General features: G+C 35.8%; 3 protein-coding genes across 5 annotated transcripts; 2 read left to right on the top strand and 1 right to left on the bottom strand.

Moving 5' to 3' along the window:
• Positions 1–255: 255 nt before the first annotated feature.
• LOC100175381 (linear gramicidin synthase subunit D-like) lies at positions 256–12,971 on the bottom strand. 2 transcript variants are annotated; one of them, XM_026835935.1, is made up of 27 exons: positions 12,887–12,971; positions 12,676–12,754; positions 11,929–12,164; positions 11,750–11,866; positions 11,511–11,675; positions 10,933–11,063; positions 10,520–10,683; positions 9,885–9,985; positions 9,326–9,495; positions 8,842–8,960; positions 8,340–8,439; positions 7,755–7,951; positions 7,458–7,658; positions 7,006–7,143; positions 6,611–6,809; positions 6,000–6,122; positions 5,845–5,937; positions 5,501–5,668; positions 4,972–5,110; positions 4,177–4,402; positions 3,966–4,121; positions 3,480–3,634; positions 2,873–2,976; positions 2,246–2,356; positions 1,550–1,783; positions 1,035–1,193; positions 256–580 (listed from the first exon to the last, which is right to left on the bottom strand). In XM_026835935.1, the coding sequence occupies exons 2-27, from the start codon at positions 12,699–12,701 to the stop codon at positions 437–439; spliced, it is 3,876 nt and encodes a 1,291-aa protein (XP_026691736.1). In that variant the 5' UTR covers positions 12,702–12,754; positions 12,887–12,971; the 3' UTR covers positions 256–436. The 2 variants fall into 2 exon arrangements, with proteins under 2 accessions (XP_026691736.1, XP_026691735.1); XM_026835934.1 differs by lacking the exon at positions 12,887–12,971 and having other exon boundaries at positions 279–580; positions 12,676–12,880.
• Positions 12,972–13,916: 945 nt separating this feature from the next.
• Positions 13,917–15,949, top strand: LOC100177703 (myelin P2 protein-like). Its single transcript, XM_026835936.1, has 4 exons — positions 13,917–14,029; positions 14,470–14,645; positions 15,414–15,524; positions 15,877–15,949. The coding sequence occupies exons 1-4, from the start codon at positions 13,957–13,959 to the stop codon at positions 15,925–15,927; spliced, it is 411 nt and encodes a 136-aa protein (XP_026691737.1). The 5' UTR covers positions 13,917–13,956; the 3' UTR covers positions 15,928–15,949.
• Positions 15,950–16,382: 433 nt separating this feature from the next.
• Positions 16,383–18,831, top strand: rcl2 (Rac and Cdc42-like 2 protein). 2 transcript variants are annotated; one of them, NM_001349031.1, is made up of 5 exons: positions 16,383–16,398; positions 16,632–16,732; positions 17,154–17,344; positions 17,707–17,922; positions 18,406–18,689. In NM_001349031.1, exons 2-5 carry the CDS (start codon positions 16,727–16,729, stop codon positions 18,569–18,571), a joined length of 579 nt encoding a protein of 192 aa, NP_001335960.1. In that variant the 5' UTR covers positions 16,383–16,398; positions 16,632–16,726; the 3' UTR covers positions 18,572–18,689. The 2 variants fall into 2 exon arrangements, with proteins under 2 accessions (NP_001335960.1, XP_026691556.1); XM_026835755.1 differs by lacking the exon at positions 16,383–16,398 and adding an exon at positions 16,444–16,462 and having other exon boundaries at positions 18,406–18,831.
• The last annotated feature ends 927 nt before the right edge of the window (positions 18,832–19,758 follow it).

Below are 19,758 nucleotides of genomic sequence, written 5' to 3'. Positions count from 1 at the left end.
AGGTTTCCCATCTTCCCCAACCCCACTATACTACATTTTTTGTCAGGATACGTCATCTTTTTTTAAATAAACATGTTTGGAAGAATTTTTATACAAGTATCAAAATAGCCCACATCCACATCACATGTTATTAATAATATGACAGCTTGGTGAAAAATAATCCAGTTTTGTATTCTGTTTTAGAAACAAAGTATATTTCTGGAATTATATACTATCTGTAATCTTACGACTTAACATAAATACGTTAAAAAACGATTGAAAAAAAATAACGATATTTATTTCACTTTCGACGATATTTATTTCACCTAACAGTACAATACATGATTTCTGAAATTTTCTAAAATAGCTGACACAATAAAGAATTTTTGCTACAGTGTTCTAAATAATTGCATATTGTATTCAATAAATTAATTAAGCAATCCTTATTTTTTCAGTTTTATATAGGAGCCTCCTTAGGCTCAATAAGTAGCTGATTTATAGAAACATGATCAGGTTGTGAAACAACATAAGCAACAGCACGACCAATGTCATCGGGATCGAGTATTTTGCACTTACTACTTCCATCATATTGTTTTTGAGCCTAAAAAACATTAAAGTATTGGGGTAGCAAGAGACAAAATAAATTTATTTATTCATTCTTCTATACATTTACGCAAACATTTCCGGCACATGACATAGTGGTTAGCGCCCATGCCCCTAACTCTAACCCATTGGTTACTGGTTCAAGGTTTATCGCTGCTACCATTGTGGATGATTATGTTCAAGAAATTTAACGCCAATTTCTTTAACCAAGTTGACAAAATGGTTGTCTAAAGACTCTAAATGGGTGAGGAAAAGGTGTCAGTTACAAAGGGTGACCGCTCAACCCAAAGCAACATTTTTGTTGATCATACCACATTACCACATAAACTTGTTAGAGTTAGACAGATGAATGGACCCAAGTTATCAGACAAGAGAAAAAAGATTCAGTGGAAATAAGATTCATTATATTTATTAAATTCTTAAAATGAAAAAATTTTAGGGCCGACCCATACCTCTAAGTCAGTTGTATGAGACAAGATATTAGTTTTCACATCTCCTGGTTGAATGCACGTCACTTTTATTCCATGTTCCACCATTTCATGCCTCAGTGCTTGTGAAACACCCTCCACGAAAAATTTTGTGCCAGAATACACAGCTAAACCAGGAAAACCCTAAGATATATCAATTTATATTAAAACAGTAAGCGTACAAAGTGGTAAATGTTTTTAATAACAAATGATAATTGAATTAGTAAACATAAGTTTGTTTTTTTTATGTTGGTTTTACTTTTTGTGTTCTAAAATACCTTAGAAAAGTGAATGCAGGCACAATTGTTACAGCTATTTAAGAATCTTATTATACAGTTATCAAAATATGACAAAATCCAACAGCTAAGTAAAATCAGCAGACCAGAGGCTAACGAATTACCATGTATGTAACTTTGTGGGTCTTTTTTTCTGATTTCATGAATTTATAAAGCTTTGACTTAAAGTCATACATATATATTATTATAATGTTAATATGCTACCTGTAGTCCAGCATCAGAACTTGTATTGACAATATGGCCACGTTTGCGTTTGATCATACCGGGTATAACAGCCCCAATGCCATTTGTAACACCTTTACAATTAACGTCAATAGTTTTATCCCAATCATCCATCATAACATTGCTCATTTTTGAATACATCATTACCCCAGCATTGTTTACCATAATATCAACGGGTCCTAAGTTTTTCTCAGCAAAAAAAATAAGCTGCATAACCTGTAATGATAAAAGTGCATGTTAAAAAAATTTTGGTTAAGTCTTAGTTTTGAGATAAATACAGGTCAAAACACTGTTAGTCCAGTGATGTGGCACAGTGGTTAGCTCAGTAGTACTTCATGGGTTGACTTAGTTTTCAGCCATTGTTAAACAAATACTACATATATGGTAACTCCTAACTAGTATGAAAGTAACTTACTTTATCCTCGCATGGACGAAAAAACGACAGTCATTAAAACACGGGTGTTAATACACCTCGTGCCAGCTTACAAGCTACCATGAATGTAGCTTTGTTTACCTGTTCTCGGTTAAAGGCAGGTGCGCTAATCACTTTGCTATGGTGCCGGTAAGTGGGACATAAGTTTTAAATCAGAAACAGAAGGTGTTATTACGACTGTTGCTGCCCGCATACAAAAATAAACAAATGAAATTTGTTTAACAATTCATATGTTTCCACCAGACCTGTTCTCTCACTGTGACATCACATTGGAAAAAAGCAGCTGTTCCGTTGTTCTTTTCTATCTCAGACTTCAGTTCTTCTAATTTACCAACATTTCTTGCAGCAATACACACCTATATACAAGTGGCATAACATAAATTTTATTAAGTCGTTAAAGTGCCCCTGAAGACATTTTTTGGGAAGTTTTGTCTAAAAGTGTATGTAAATTTATCAATGTCAAGTTTATCAAAACCGGTTGCATATTTTTGACTTTAAAAAAATAATTTTGTTTGTATATTTATAATGTAAATGTTCATAATTAAAATATTTATCCAGTATTTGTTGTTTTATGATAACAGAATGTCAGAATCTTAAGGCCAATTTTTGTAAGTAGAAGAATAAACTTAGAATAAATCAATGCAAGTTTAATAAAAAATGTATATGGTCCTGTGGGGTAAGATAGGACACCTTTAGCACATAATATCCAAATACCCTGATCGTGGTTTAAACAAATAAACAACTGTCCATGGGAGTCCTGGGGGTGCGGTTTTAATGTTCTTTGTTTACCACCAAATAGGACGAGAAAATGGAATGAAACGATGTCCCATCTACCCCCACCCTACTATATATACATAATTTAATAAGGTTACTTTTGCTCCTGCATTTGACAGGTGAATCGCAATCGATCTTCCAATACCACTTGATGCACCAGTTACAACAGCAACTTTCCCACTCAATGGTTGATTCGCTGTTGCTAAACAAGGAACATTAATTATTTGAATTAGAAGGTTGGTTTATAGATATCACTTACCAAATTTACCTGACATTATTTATTTTAAAGAGATATGTTTCTGTTATTAATTATTATTCGTGTCAGCACGCATTTAGGCTTTGCTTGATAAGCAAAATTTGTACAACATTACCATAAACTTTTTTTCTTCTTCTCTCATTTTTATTTTGCGTTGTTAAGTTCTAATAAACAGCTATTTTGCAAGAGTAAAAGAGAATATGACATAATTAAAAAATGGCACACGATTTTGTATTAAAATGACTATTCTAAACTCTTTGTCTAGGGAGATTCCCAAAGCAGAATGGTTTTTTTAAATTACCTAATATTAACAGGCATTGGGCATACTAACGAAAAATCAAAACTTGTATATGGTACTGTAGGAAAAGATGGGACACACAGGTATCGCAGTTTTTTTTAAAAAAAACAGTCTTTGGAAAAAATCGCGTCTAATAATACTCAATACTCACATGGCCGGCAAGGAGATAGCAAAACATTTCTTTTCGTTAAATTTGAAAGGTAAAATCGAAGAAGGCCTTTATTAAGACTCGGATAATTATCTTTAATCGCTGCTTTGAAGTTCGTGACGTCGAATGTTGTATTGTAAGAAAATAGAGAGGTGTCCCTGCAGTAATAAAAAGTTGATACTCGGATAAAAAAATGACTGCTAGGCAACAGTACAGTCGTTCTAATACAAGTATTCTGTTTTATAAACCTCGCGCACGCTTACCAGTTATATGTAACTTTGTGGGCGGTCGTTTTTTTTGTTTTGTTAAAACCGATGTATATGTTTATTTATGAACAACCTTTAACGGACCACTGGGTTGAAGCAACTGCCTTTAGGTGTCCTCCAAAGACACACACTCCCACAATAGTAGCAGCAACGAGCTTTGAACCCGAACCTTAACACTAGAGCAGAGCACGCTTGTTTTTAATATTTTTTGCACAGAATAAACCTTGTTGAAGTGACGCTTTCGAGCATTTTTCTGACATCCCTATGTCCAGGGACTGTACTCGTATCCCGAATTAGTTCCACTTTACTGCACCACTCTTCCATTGATACCAACTTTAAATTGTAACCATACTCCGTATTCAGCCAGTGAAAAAATGATCTGAAATTTTTCAAAGTTCAATTGACAAAAAACTTCAAAAATTAAAGTCTTATACCTGCCGGTAATGTTTTCTGGTTGCACAATATGGAATATTTTATTCACAGACGCTTGTATATCCTGTGAAAGCTGAACTATCGCAGAGCTGACAAAATCTACAGGAGTCATTTCGATTTGCCAATCTACATCCGGCCAAGCAGAAATCTGCAACGAAGCTCGCAACACCAGTAATATAAAGTCGGTCGGGTTCCAACCAGCGTTCTTTCGGTCTCCCGATATATTTCCTGTACATAAAGTTTTACGTAAGAATAAAAAACTGTAATGTAAATATATTTAGTAAAATGGGGAAAGATTGGAGACTTTTTATTCTATTTTCTTAGCATCCTGTTTGGTAGTAAACGAAGAAAATTCAATGAATTAATAAACCGTATCTTCACGACTCCTGTACACCATTGTTATTTGTTTAAAACACGATCAAGATATTTGGATATTACGTGCCAAAAGTGTCCCGTTTTTCCCTACCCTACTATATTTTAAATTGTAAACGTGTTTTTTGACGACTGTCTTTTTATCGCTATATTGTGTTTTTTTAACTACTTTTCATTCTTCGCTATATCATACTCCAAGACAAAAATTAAAATTATAGTGTGGGGTAGGATGGGATACGTTTTCCTTATTAATTTTCATCCTATACTTAGTAGTAGACAACGAATATGAGTTAAATAAACGTATCCTCGCGACTTTAAAACGGCTTTGTCAATTATTCAAAGCACGGGAATATGGACCACGGTATCCCATCTTACCCCAGTCCACTTTAGTAATTATTACAATAATATTAATACTTCCTGTAAACCTATTCGGTAAATTGTAATCGGCAATCCTTGGTCTTTCGCCTTTAACAACAGTTTCTCAGCAACCCATTTAGTTTGAGCGTAGCCTCCCGTCAATAGCTTTCCATCTTCTTCGGTTGTTGGCTCTTCCTTGCACATAACCTAAAACATAAACCGTTACAAAAACGTACAACAAGTTTAAACCGGTGTCGTCACACAGCGATCAGCAAGCCCGTGAACCCATAGGGTACGGGTTCAAGGCCTGTAGGTGCTACCATTTTGGGCGTATATGTCCTTGAGCAGGACACTTAATAGCAATTACTCCAGCCCAGTGTTCAATAATTGGTTCTCTGAATCGTCGGTTATACATTAAAAGTCCGAAAATAGTTATTCACAAAGTTACATACGTGGTAAACTGTAAAAAGCAGACATGAGGTGTATGAAACAGATCTACTTTATATTATATAACAACTGTCGTTGTCCTGCCGCCACGCGAGGACAAAACAAAATGTATTTATTTATTCACTTATTTCGTATTTATTTTAAACTAACCTGGTTATTTGGGAACACCGCGTTCGTACTGATGTAATGTAGAGGTTTGATCTTTCCTCCTTGTGAGAACAGCAGCACATTCCTGGTCCCAGTCACATTAGTTCCTTTCAAAGCTTCATATGGATATAAAAGGTTGACATACGCAGCCGTGTGGATGACGTAATCTATCTGAAAAGTTTACACTATGTAAAAAAATTACTCACTCAAACGGTATATAGAACTGTGGGGTAACATGGGATAATGTTAGAACCTAAATCCTGGTTTTCCTAGTCTTGTTTGAACAATTACGAACGCTGTTTTAAGAGTAACGGGAAAGATAATGAGCACATGTCCCATTTTTTTACCTCGTATGTTAAAAATGCATAATCTTCTTCGGACAATCCTAGATGAACCAGAGCGACATCTCCAAACAGAACGCTCACTCGTTTATTAAATGCCTGCGCAACAAACGCATTTTTAACATTAAAAGTTCAATATTATAACATGTTATATTTTATACCTTTAACAAGTCGCGATCCTGACTGTTTTGTTTTGAAAATGTTTCATAAAACTCAAGGTTTTCGATAAGTCGTTCCTCTCCGGTTTTATCCGGTAAGCGACGGACAAGACAGTAAATTTTAACCTGTAATGTAAGAATCTGTTGAGTCATAATGTTTTATTCCACACAACAAAGTAGGGCGGGGAAAGATATAACACCTTTAGCACATAATATCCGAATATTGTGTTTTAAACAATTAACAACGGTCTATGAGAGTCTTAAGGATACGGTTTTATGACTTTTTAAAGGTTTTTTTGTTTACTCCCAAATAGTTAAAAAATATCTCCCATTCTTTTATATATCAAAACTAGTAGCAGCTGAGGGTATGGTGTTTCAAAAACGTAACCAACAAAATAGACTTTAATATAATTTGAGACTGACGGTGCCCTTAGGTGAAATATATATATTTCATTATACAATTGGTTGGACCTGATTTTTGCAGGTTCCATTTTCGTGGCGTTAGAAACTCAGTATTATAACTCTTTACATAAGAACCGTGCAACTCTATGAGCACCAGATCAGGGTCAGCTTTGCGAATTTCTGACAGTCATTAAATAGCAGGTAAATAATACCTTGGTATGAAGCAACAGTTCTTTCAACAAGAAAGCTCCCAAGAAACCCGTAGCACCAGTTAACAACACTCTTCCTCTACGGAACTGATTTCCAAATCTTAAAGATCTCCAAAAAGCTCGCAATTGGATATCAAGGTTCACCTGCCCAGTAGATAGACTTTGGACTTCAGAAAGAAGATCTATTTCACCACTTTTGACTCTGTAATAACAAAAAAATTGTAAATGACTGTAAGGTACATTGTAATGAACTGTTATTTTGCTGTTTATGCCCTTTCATTAAAAAACATAATCTTATGCTATCGGTTTTGCGGAGATAAAAAAAGTATGCTAATTATGTGACAAAACGTAAATAATAAACTTGAAAAAATGGAAATAAATGTGTATGGTTTTCTTACTCTTCTGGTTCATTGCAGTCCAAGAACTTTGCAAGTTCAACAATGGTAGGATGGGCGAATAGATGTCTCATCGTTATCTCTTTCTGAGCAAACCTTTCTCGAATTTTCCCAAGCAAGCGAGCAGCGAGCAAAGAATGTCTGTAAAAAATACTTTAATTTCCAGAGCAATTTTTCGTATAGTACTATGAGGTAAGAAAGTATAGCGTTAGAACCTAAAACCCATATTCCCTGTTCATGCATTCAACAATAAACCACGTTTTCTCAGAGTTGCAAGGAAACGGTTATATAATTGCCCATCAGTACACCAACATATATTGTCCCATCTTGGTCCAGCATTTAACGTTCTATCTCACCCCACATATTTTGTCGCATTTTACCCCAACATACAATCTTAACCCAATGTTTTCAGATTTTTAATATACAATAAAACAATTTTAATGCACTGCAGTTACCCTCCAAGGTCGAAGAAGCTTTCTTGTACATCAATAACTTCCATTTGAAGAATTTCGCACCAAGTTTCCTCCAAAAACTTTTCGGTTTCTGTGACCGGCTCTGTATGATCTTCCGCCAAGAAACTCACTGATGGTCGCCTAGAGTTGACATCAGGAAGAGCTTTCTTATCCAGTTTACCGGACGCAGCCAGAACTGGGATGCTATGGAGAATGCAATGTTCACGCGAATAGAAAAATGAATGAATGTAAAGTTAGGGCTATATTTAGTATGGCCATCAATAAAACAACAACATATACCTTTGAAGAAATATGTAATACGATGGTATCATGTAGAAAGGCAGTTTGGTTTTGAGAGAATTTCGAATTTCTTTTTTGGTCACTTCACCTTCTGGTACTATATATGCAACCAGCTGCTTGTCTTGACCCTCTTCGCCAATCGTCATCACCACACATGCGTTCACTTGTTCAAGGCCCATAAGGGCCACTTCTACAGCCTGAATCAATGTTGATATACCAGGGTTAGGAAAGATGGGACATTATTTTCAATCTTTTTTCTCGGTCCATTCGGTAAACAATGAGTATTTACAGAACATTACAATCGCAGCCCCATATATCTAAAATAGCGTTGTTAATTGTTCAAACATCATCAGGAAATACGGGGTTAGGTGCTAATGGTATCCGTTCTCACTCCACAGTATTATAAGTTCTGTTTGTTTTACCCGGTTGGATTTTTGGTTTTGACACGTGTTATTTTCGGAATGAGCTGTTTCGTTTAAAAAAAACTTTTGTGGTACCTTTAGATTACACTTAAGCATTTCTATCTATTACAAATTGTCATTTTTCGTTGGTATATGCCACTTAATAAACTAGAAAATCTTGTACCTTGACTTCGATGCTGTAACCCCGAATCTTTACCATTGTGTCGCATCTTCCACAAATCTCAAGGTTTCTGTCCGATCGTATTAACCCCCAATCGCCAGTTCTATATAAATAAGTGATTGATGAATGTAGCTTGTTTTATTTTCGCGTAGCCGGAAAACGACAGTCTTTATAACACGGATGTTCTATTTCATACACCTCATGCCAGCTTCTGAGTTAACACGCATGTGTAACTTCGTGAGTATAGTTTTTTTTTCTTTCCGTATGGCTAAAAGCCTAGACAACCTATTGCTATTAGTGACCACTGGGTTGAAAGAATAACCCTTAAATGTATTGTCCAAGCACATACGCCCACACCGGTAGCAGCGACAAGTCCTGAACCCATAATCTCTATGGTTGGAGACAGAGCGCCAACCAAAGTCAACGGCGTTGAACAATTAGCACGAAAATTAAATTATTCATAACGGACCAATATCTACTTTAAAGCGATAACTACTGAATATACCTGTACAGAATATCCCCAACTGCCGGACTAACATTTTTCGGTCGTTTAATAAATCGAAGCTTGTTCATTTCTGGCCTGTTCAGATATCCCCTTGCTAACGTCGGACCTCCGACAAAAATCTGGGAAACATCAGTTATAATTCAACTGTATATAGTTGGGTGGGGTAAGATGGGACATTTTATCATTCTCTTTTTCTTCACGTATTGGTATTAAACAAAGGAATATCACTGTAAAACGGATGTTCTGTTGCATACACCTCATTGTCGCGTACGAATTACCACGCGTATGTAACTGACAGTTCAGACAACCAATTAGCGACCATTGAATTGGAGCAATTGCCGTTAAGTGTCTTGAACAGAAAAACATACGCCCACAACGGTAGCAGCGATAAAACTTGAACCCATAACCTCTAGGTTAGAGGCAAGGCTCACTATTGTGCCATGGCGCAAAAAAAGGCCAGTGAAATTGATAACATAATGCCCACCTCTCCCTGCATCCCAATAGGCTGAGGGTTTCCCTCATCATCCAAGATGACAACATGGATGCCAGGACATACTGATCCAACCGGAGCAAATTTTCTCTTCTTTGTTTCTTCCATTTCATCTTCCATTTTGATAAAACGATTCAAATCCGATGTCGCAACGTCATGGCATTCTGAAAAATAAATAAACGTGGGGTAACATGGGACTTTAGCACCGAAATCCCATATTTCCTGTTTGTTGATTCTTGAACAATTAATAAAAGTGGCTTAGCTGTACGCTTATAAATTTCTGTTGGCCCATCTTATCCCACATATAAATATACCTAATGCGAGGGTTTTGTTTAATACACATCGTATTAATTTACGAGTTATACCACGTATGTTACTTAATGATAGATTATGTTTAGGTATAATTGCATACGCCGATAATTGTTGGTATATTAAACTTTTTGAATCATCAATATACTAAATGGTTTAGAGGCGAGGCTCTATATCACTACTATAGGCTACACAACAGCTGCAAAAATGCCCAACAAAAGTTTGTACAAGATTTTGAAGTTACCAGATATACTGTATAGGTTGTAGAACCGAATCCATGGCAAAATCGAAGTACATCGATCAAGCAATGATGACGTCACTACTTCCCCGCAAAACCAAATAACTCTGTAACAAAATAACTGTAATAAATTTCACAAATCCGGCGCTGATCAGGTACCCATAGAGTTAAACGATTTTTGTGTATAGGAAATGCGGTAAGGATCTGATGCTCCAAAAACGTAACAGATAGAAAAACAAGTGCAATCAAATATATAATGAATTTTCGCCTAAATGGCATCGTCAGTCTTATTTTCAAACAGAAAAAAAAACATAAAAATATATGAGTTTCACTGGTAATGTGTTTGAACAGATCTAAAGGTTGAACCATTTATCTGGTGCTATGCCCATTGTACATTTTACATGAAGTAATGATATAAGTATAAATTTTATTTTGTTTCATGTACGTACGTGTACATAGGATTTGATTTACCCATATCCGTGTTTTAACAACTGTTGTTTACCGCTAATACCCATCTTTTTGGTTTTGTAAACTTTCCCGACATTCGTTATCGTGACCAAAGTTTCAAAATAATTTATATTTATTCAAAATTAAAAAATGCAATTACTTTTTCCGCAATGGCGGATTTTTTCACAACTCACTTGAGCGTAGAAAAGTCGCTGATGTTTAGATTCTGCGCGTCGAGCACAGTCTCGAGTAAAGACGGAGTAAATAAGATTCTGGTGATTGAATGTTTCTTTAAAAACCCACTAAGTAATAGAGGGTCGTATATAGCTGTATCTGGTATAACGTACAGTGGTACTCCCTGAAAATAAATGGTAACATATAGTAGGGTGGGGAAAGACGGAACCCTTGTTAGCACATAATGTCCAGACATCCCGATCGTGTTTAAACAATTAACAACGGTCTATGGTAGCCGTGATGATACGGTTTTATAATATTTTGAATGTGCTTTATTTACTACCAAATGGGACGAGAAAATAGAATGAAAAGGTTTTCCATCTTCCTCCACTCTACTACGTAAGAGTAATTTTAGAATTTTTTTTGCGCTTACCTTTAATAATGGTCTTAGCATTTCCCAAACAAAGAAAACATTGCATGCCACTCTGTCGCCGGTTTCAAATGGGCAGATAAGGTGGCGCCAGGTGTAAGAGTAAACTGCACCTCTGTGTGGGCACATAATGCCTGCGTACATACAAACACATTTATGTCGTTAAAAGGCAAGGTTCAGTAAATCACATAGTAAAGTGAGGCAAAATGGGACTTCGTTTACCCCCCTTTCTTATCATATTTGGTAGTATAAAAATAATGTTTATAGAGTACAGTGGGGAAAGATGGAATACCTTTTCATTCTATTTTATCGTCCCATTTGGTAGTAAACAAGAAAAATTCAACAAATTATAAAACCATTTTCCCACGACTTCCATAGACCGTTGTAAATTGTTTAAAACACGATCAGGTTATTTGGATATTATGTGCTAAGTGTTCCGTCTTACCCCGCCCTACTATATAAAAATTCTGCGATTCCATGAGAGCGATGGTAATTGATCAAAACACGATCAGGAAATATGAGATCTAAGTGCTAACGGCATCCTATTTTACCCCACAGTACTAGAAGTCTTTTTTTCGTACCTTTGGGTTTTCCTGTTGTGCCAGAAGAATAAACAACGTAAGCCAGATCGTCGAGTTGAACTTTCGGTCTTGTTAAATCGGCACCACCCGTCACCGCATCCCTATTTTCTTTATCCAATTTCTCCTTCCAGTTTTCATTTAAAACAAGCACCGTTTGTTTTTTATCTGTAATATACATATTTGTCTGAAATTTGTACTGAACAAAATATAGCACGAAAAAATGTTGTTTGCATTTTCACCTAAAACTCGTTTCTGCATTTGCGGGTTTGTGATAATACAAACAGGTTTCGCGTCACTGAATATATCCTCTAACAAAACATCAGGGTAGGACAAATCAAGAGGCATATACGCTCCACCTGTAAAAAATAAAACGTAAAATTTTAAATTCCCAACCAAGCCAAATAGCCGTGTATATAACCTGCTTTCAAAATGGCTATATATGAGATTACATAACCGACACAACGCTCCATAAAGATGCCGACACTTGAATCGCGAACAACACCCCGGATTTGGAGAGCGTCCGCAAGTACATTGCTTGCTTCGTCTAATTCCTGAAACGTAAGTGTGACGTCATCCCCAACAACTGCGACTGAATCAGGGGTCGCCCTGGCTTGCCGTTGAAATATTTCATGAAGACAACCCAATGACTCGTACCTAAAAACACAAAGGTTTATACTTTTGGAAGAAAAGTGGGTTTAGTACTGAGGGGTACGATGGGATACCGTTATCACCTAAATCCTGTATTTCCTAATTAGGTTTAAAAAATAAACAAAGTTCTTTTAGAGTCGTGCCGGGACTACGGTTTTTATATTTCTGAAAATATTCTATGTTTACTACTAAGTATGCCGAGTAAGGGAAATAAAAACATCTCATCTTATCTTAACATAATATACATGGTGCATACACCCATTTTCTCACTAAATAGTTCTTTTCATTAAACGTTTACTAAAGTAAGGTGGAGGAAAATGGGACACCTGTTCATTCTACTTTCTCGCCCAATTTAGTGTAAACAAGAACATTCAAAGATTTATAAAACCGTTTTCTCTACCTTGCGCCGTTGTTAATTGTTTAAAACACGATCAGGATACTTGTATATTATATGTTATAGGTGTCCCCTCTTACCCCACAGGACTATATATTATTTTACAGCAATATCCGTGCTTACTTTTCTAATTCCTTTTCCCAATCCATTTTGAGATAGCGGTACAGTTGTTTTTACTTGTAATTCTATCGGTTAAAGTAACCTATAGAGAAAAACGTTGTTTAGGTTTTATAACTGACATGTACGGTCTAAAACGGAAGTCCGGCGAAAATGAATACAAACGGTATTTGCGTCATATACGAAACAAAAACTGAAACACTGCAAAATATCACACCTGCTTCCAAATTGTCATTAGCCGTTATAGTCCGTTTGCCTGAATGTTATTTCCCGTTTTTACCTGACGTTATGAAGTTATATATGTATACCAGAACGAGTTTCATCTGCAAATCTACTGTTTACTCTCAAATGTGACTGTTTGTTTGGACTTTGTATTCAGTCCAAAGACCAGAAGCATGATGTCACAACTGAAACACTTACTGAAAATTAGGACAACTCTCTACCAGATAAGCTATTTTTGAACAAGCTTCTTTGAGCAGCAATTGTGAAAACCACGTTGTACAACGTGTCGTTTAAAAACGTGATCAAATTTTCACGGTTGCTGGTTTTAACTTTCAGAATGACGCAAGCTTTAGCAATCGTTTGCGAAGTTGTTTATTTAATGCAAAACAGCTGTGAATCAATCTATAGGAACAAAGTTTGCATTATTAAAAGAGAACTCAACAAAAATCGCCCAAATAAAAAAAGGGTTGAAGATTATCATAAAAACCATTTGATAAACTTAACAATTTGTTTTTATAATGCTCTTATATTTTTGGCAAATAAAACATAAATTATGTTTCCAAATTTCACACTCGATTTATTTAGAACATCTTGGCCTACTAATATTCTCGAAGGGTATAGGTCAAAGATCGCCATCACCACTTAGACGCCTACCCTTCGCACACAAAATTTGGTTTATTTGTTTGCGCAATTTAAATCACGCTGACATGAAGTTAAACAAAGACTTTGTCCACCATTGATTACTGATTAACAAGGACTGTATGTTACATGTATTAATCCTTGGTGTGTCTCGTTTACATAGGGTGGTTTAGCTATAATATGAATACGTTAGCATGTTAACAACTGCTGTTTTGTCGCTATATCTTATCTTTTCGTTTAAAATATTTCTAAATCCTCGCTACCGTAATCATGAGACAGTTAAAGTTATTATATTGTTCGTTGCAGAATAGTTTATGCATTACAATGGGGGAATGATTTTTGAATAAAAATAGCCATGTTTTTTACCGTTGTGTTTTTGTTTAGAAGTTTATATATAGAGTATAGCAATTTTGTATTGGCATAATAATGGCTTCACCTCTTTTCGGAAAATGGAAACTGGAAAAAAGTGACAATTTCGACAATTATATGAAGGCAGTCGGTATACTGATTTTTAATACATGTATATTTTAAGAAATGAATTCACCGAGATAAGATATTCTAATTTAAATATTGTTCGGGTCTACACGTATATACGCAATACAGTAAACTTAATGGCGAAAAAAACGTATATGACGGGTACAATATAGACTATAGTATGGTGGGGTAAGATGGGACATGTTTTGTTGTCGCAATTGGTAGTAAAATATAATGTTAGCAAATTTATTACTGTCGTCTCTAAACTCTAAAACTTTGAAGAGCGATGAAAACTTTAAATCACAATCAGAAAAACTATAAGATTAAAAGGTGCTAACGCACCCCATCTTGCCCCCATCAGTAATCTATCTGTTAAAATGTAAACTGCAATACATAGTAAGTACAGCATAATAAATGCTTTTATGTTGTTGGTTTAATAAAATTAACTGTAAACTTCATCTTCAGGTGTTAATATTGCGCTAAGAAAAATGGGCGCCGTCGTTTCTTCAACAAGCGAGATATCCGACGTAGGTGGAAACAAATTAAGAATCAACACCCAAAGTACTTTCAAATCAGCAGATGTTACTTTTCCTCTCGGTGAAGAATTTGAGGAACATACCATGGATGGTAGGGTTACAAAGGTAAAGTAAAATGCACAGATTGCATTGCCAGAGGGAGGTTTCATGGGCAAGAATAAATAGATATGGTTGCGCCAAGAACATTGACTTTGTTCGTTACTGATCTTACAGTACAAAAACCTAATACTTAACTTTGCCATGTGGCGGCACACATCCACTCACAGTTGTCTACGAATAATCCTGTGACTTAAAAGCATAATGTAGAGTAAATACTTTGGGGTAATAGGCCAATCTCTAAATCTTAGGACCCATGCCGTACTACCCACGTAGAGTAAAACAGAGAGACGAACACCTAGTTATAAGAGCAATAATTCATGATGTTAAAGTCTATCAGCATAGTACTATGGACCAGGCATATGACTGTCGAGTAAGAAGGGATACCGGCAGCACATAAATCCTATGGTAGTGTGGGGGAAGATGGGACACCTTTTTATTCTATTTTCTTGTCGCATTGGTAAGAAAATTCGAAGAAATATAAAACCGTAAGCTTATGACTCCCATGGACCGTTGTTATTTGTTTAAAACACGATCAGGATATTTATATACTATGTGCTAAAGGTGTCCCATATCCCCCACCCTACTATATATTTCCTGAATGCGTCTATTTTTAGCAACGTTTATGTTTTTTTAGCAACAATTAGGAATGTTTTTATAGAGACGCGGTGCTACGGGTTTAAATTATTTTTAAACATTTTTCGTTTTACCATAAATTTTGTGTATAACGCAATAATATAATCCCTAAATGTGATGTTAATATTTTTTTCGTTTAAGACAACCATCGTATGGGAAGGCAACGATAAACTACATCAGGTACAGAAATGGAACGACGGGAAGAGAATTTGTACTTTGGATTGGATATACGTTGACGGTGGAATGGATTTGGTAAGTATGTCAAGGCCATTGTCGGCGTGTGTCTTTGGACAATTAACGGTAGTTACTCCAACCCAGTAGTCACTGATGGGTTGTCTAAATTATCAGCTAAACAGAAAAACCAATCACCCTCAACTTGCATACGTGTATTAAAGCGTAAGCTAGCACGAGGTGTGTGCAACAGAACACCCGTGTTATAAGGACTGTCGTTTTCCGCCACGTGAAGATAAAGTAAGTTACATTTATTGATTTGTTCAACCGCTTGGTGATGCTGTTTGCATCATTGTTGTTGAATATACACTGCACTTGCTTACCCTTGCTACTTGTGTATATACGTAGTAGATAACTTCCTGTACTTTTACAGAGACTGGAATGTGACGGAGTTGTGTGCGTACGCCATCATTCAAAATGCTGAATTAATAAAGCTGTTTAAACAATCCACTGTGTTTGTTTTAAATGTCTATTCTGTGTTCTACAGTTTGTAAATGCATGAACATATCAGTACAACGGTGACATCACATCAAACTTAAATGCAATGTTTTGTTAAAAAAACGTGTAAATGGTCATTTCGGCTTAATTATAGTTAAACGCGTTTTTCATGTTTGCGTTTATAAGCTCTAGGCGGCGTGCTATATATAAGAATTGTATAGTCGGTTTATTGCACAGTATATACTGTGATTTTTCGTCGGTCCATATACCACCATAATGAATGGACTACAAGTCTTTGTTTTCCCTGTACTCTTACGTTGCATGGAGAGACTCGATTATACGTTATGTGGCGGAAACGCGGGCCGTTGGTTGTTTCATTCTGCTGTGAATCATACAGGCCTGTCATCGGTGTTTGCTTCGACATGCATTTTACTGGAATAGCAACGCGGAAATAAAGGTAACGTTCGATATAGTAATATACTCTCGTTTTAGAAAAGTGGAATATTGGTATTTAGACATACGTAAGTGCTACATCGCCACGAGAAACCAGAATGACTATAACTTTGCTGCATGATATCACCTGGTTATTCCTTTAGGACTTAAATACTTTTATAAGTTGCGTAGTAACAAGGAAGTAGTAGCAACCAAAGTTGCAACGAATTGATTAAGTAATTAACGCAATCATTTCAGGCAGCTGATGGTGTAAAAGGTTTGGATGCGTTGTAGATTCAAGTTTTTTCAAGGAATATTACACGTAAAAAAGAAGATCTAGATTTTGGGTAAAAATGCAGGTAAGGCTGTATAGTTTTAAAAATTCTTTATAGTACAGTGGGCTAAGACAAGATACTGTTAGCAGGTAAACCTCATATTTCCTTGTGGTGTTTTAAACTATTAACAACCAAGTTCCACGGCTATGGTTATGTAATTCCGTGAATTTTACCAAATGGGACTGGAAGAGAGAATAAAATATAATATAGTAGGGCGGGGGAAGACGGGACACCTTTAGCACTTAATATCTAAATATTCTGATCGTTAACAACGGTCTATAGGGGTCGTGAAAGTGCGGTTTATAATTCTTTTGGAAGTTCTTTGTTTACTACCAAAATGGGCCGAGAAAATGAAACGAAAAGGTGTCCCATCTTTCCCTACCCTACAATACATCTTACCCCACGGTACTATACTTTAAATGTAACCGAGATTGTCTCATTGTAGCCAGTCAAAATAGTCGTCGTTGGAGACGGAGCTGTCGGAAAAACATGTATGTGCATTACTTATGCAAACGGGGTATTTCCTAGTGACTATGTGCCCACCATATTCGACAACTATGCAGCAACAAGCACGTTTGAGGGAATTTCCTATAACTTAGCACTCTGGGACACGGCAGGACAAGAAGAATATGACAGGTGTGTTTAGGGAATTAAAAAAGCAGTCGCAGTTTCCTATAACTTGTTAAACAGTTGCAGTTTTTATGATTAAAAAAATAAATTAACTTTTTTTATTTTTCCGTGGCGGGGCAAGGAAAAATATTTATATCACGCGTGTTCTGTTTTATACACCTCGTATACCAGCTTACGAGTTACCGTAATAATGAATATTGGGCAAACGAGTTATTGTGATATTCGTACAATATGCGTTTACGAGTATTACAACGTATGTAACTTTGTGGGTGATTGTTTTTTACTATCTTAAACAAAATTGTGTCTTGTATGGTTGACGATTTGGACAATCCATCAGTAAAAAAACGATTTTGGTTCTCTCGTTTCAGGTTGAGGCCGTTGAGTTACCCACGCACCAATGTTTTCCTGTTATGTTTCTCAGTCGTTTCCCCAGCTTCGTTTTTCAGCATTTCTTCAAAGTGGCATCCCGAAGTCAGTCACCATTCACCCAAAACTCCTTGTATTTTAATCGGAACAAAGCAGGATCTCAGAGATGACGAAGAAACCGTAAAAAAGCTGAAGAATACTGATTCAGCGCCGATTCGGTCAGTTATTTGGATTTTTTTTAAATGAGATTTATTTTTTGCATTTGACGGTAGTTTTAGGTAGTTGAAAAGTTTTAAATAAAATTCAATTTTGCGATTCCCCCTATACTAGTTATAGTACTGTGGGGTAAAATGGGGATATTGTTAGTACACAAATCCAGTAATTTATAATCGTGTTTTAACTCTTTTATTGTTGCGGGGCTCATTTTACTGTTACTAAGTGATACAAGAGGAAGGAACAAAAACTCATCTTGTCCCACTAAAGGTCCCATCTTACCTCACAGTATGTTTCATCTTACCCCACTATATGTTCCATCTTACCCTAAATCATATGTTCCATCTTACCCCACCATAAGTCCCATCTTACCCTATATCATATGTTCCATCTTACCCCATCATAAGTCCCATCTTACCCTATATCATATGTTCCATCTTACCCCATCATAAGTCCCATCTTACCCCACCCCACTATACATACATTAGATATGAACAAGGAGAAGCGCTAGCAAAGCAACTGGGAGCAGTCAAATACGTGGAGTGCTCTGCACTAAAGAAAGTAGGGGTAGACTCTGTATTCCAAGACGCTATTAGTGCAGTGTTAAACCCTGCTAAACCACCTAAACCAACGAAGAGGTGCGTGTTACTGTAAAGTGGAAATGAATATTTAACGCGGACATTATAAAGCTTAATAATATGTTTTTCTTAATGTTACTTTACTTTTCGAAAATTTCCTAGTTCTAATACTTTTGTTCTTTATTATTTACGCTTTCTTTTGCTGTTTTTTTTCATTCGCACAAAATTTTACCAAAGACGTTTTTAACTACTGCTGTTCAATTAACCACAATCTTTTTATGTTTTATCTGAAAATTATATTCAAAGAAATAAAACAAAAAGTAGTTTTGTATACGTCACAGTTGTTAAGTTAATTACACAAGCATAACATTAGACTGAAACTATGATTCATTTTGTTAAATTCTATACTTTACGATGTGAAGTCACGTCCTATGAGTACGCTACAATAAGTGACTCGAACAAAATGTTTAGTAATCAAACCCTAATTTGCATGAACCTATACAACTAATACCAGTGGTCTATAAAAACTGCATCACTGGCGTACGACCACAGCAATTTATAAAGTCCTATTCGACGTAGGATTGTATAGCATGCCTGATAGCTCGGGCATAGTACAAATATAATTTAGTCCACCAAAATTAAAATAATTTTGACTGTTTTAACCTAATGAGACAATTTAGGTAAATAAAACATAAAACCAGAAATGTGTTGTTTTAAAAAGATATTTTTGTTTGGAGTTTGGGAATTGTGTTAAATCATGGCTTTGACAGTTGTCATGTTTACGTAAGACTTTACAGAAACATTCTGCTGATTTTAAAATGAAGCCGCTTCCGAGAGAAAATATTGAATCTTTATATTGTATATGCTCAGCTAAGTTCTTAAAAGGTCGCATATAAGTAAACGGAAACAGTGTTTGAAAACATATTAAAATTTACATGTGAGTATGTGAAACTACTACCACCCACAAACCACGCATTTTAAGTAACAACAAATCTGTACAGTTACTGTTTCTTCCCACACGCGTAAACAACTGAAACGATCAGTTGCTACTTGATGTAAGTAAGTCCTGAACAAACTTGCAGCTACATAGTTCAACAGCGATCTACGTGAAACCAAGCAGTTATGTAGTAGGGTGGGGAAAGATGGGACACCAGAACTTGATTTTCAAATATCCGGATCGTGTTTTAAACAATTAACAACGGTGTATGAGAGTCGTGTGAATACGGTTTTATAATTCTTTAAATGTTTTTCTTTACTTCCAAA

The sequence above is a fragment of the Ciona intestinalis genome, chromosome 9 (assembly GCF_000224145.3).
Source record: "Ciona intestinalis chromosome 9, KH, whole genome shotgun sequence".
Taxonomy (NCBI): domain Eukaryota; kingdom Metazoa; phylum Chordata; class Ascidiacea; order Phlebobranchia; family Cionidae; genus Ciona; species Ciona intestinalis.
This window is presented reverse-complemented; position numbering and strand designations above follow the sequence as displayed.

What these genes read in the sequence shown, in the direction of transcription:
- LOC100177703 (XM_026835936.1), top strand. Translation starts at nt 13,957, where the DNA reads ATGGCTTCACCTCTTTTCGGAAAATGGAAACTGGAAAAAAGTGACAAT. An exon ending in TGGATGGTAGGGTTACAAAG is followed by an intron (nt 14,646 to 15,413) that starts GTAAAGTAAAAT and finishes TTTTCGTTTAAG; the next exon opens with ACAACCATCGTATGGGAAGG. An exon ending in TTGACGGTGGAATGGATTTG is followed by an intron (nt 15,525 to 15,876) that starts GTAAGTATGTCA and finishes GTACTTTTACAG; the next exon opens with AGACTGGAATGTGACGGAGT.
- rcl2 (XM_026835755.1), top strand. An exon ending in GGACAAGAAGAATATGACAG is followed by an intron (nt 17,345 to 17,706) that starts GTGTGTTTAGGG and finishes CTCTCGTTTCAG; the next exon opens with GTTGAGGCCGTTGAGTTACC. An exon ending in ACTGATTCAGCGCCGATTCG is followed by an intron (nt 17,923 to 18,405) that starts GTCAGTTATTTG and finishes TACATACATTAG; the next exon opens with ATATGAACAAGGAGAAGCGC.
- LOC100175381 (XM_026835935.1), bottom strand. Translation starts at nt 12,701, where the DNA reads ATGGATTGGGAAAAGGAATTAGAAAA. An exon ending in CAACCTATACAGTATATCTG is followed by an intron (nt 9,496 to 9,884) that starts GTAACTTCAAAA and finishes TTTATTTTTCAG; the next exon opens with AATGCCATGACGTTGCGACA. An exon ending in TATTACATATTTCTTCAAAG is followed by an intron (nt 7,659 to 7,754) that starts GTATATGTTGTT and finishes CATTCTCCATAG; the next exon opens with CATCCCAGTTCTGGCTGCGT.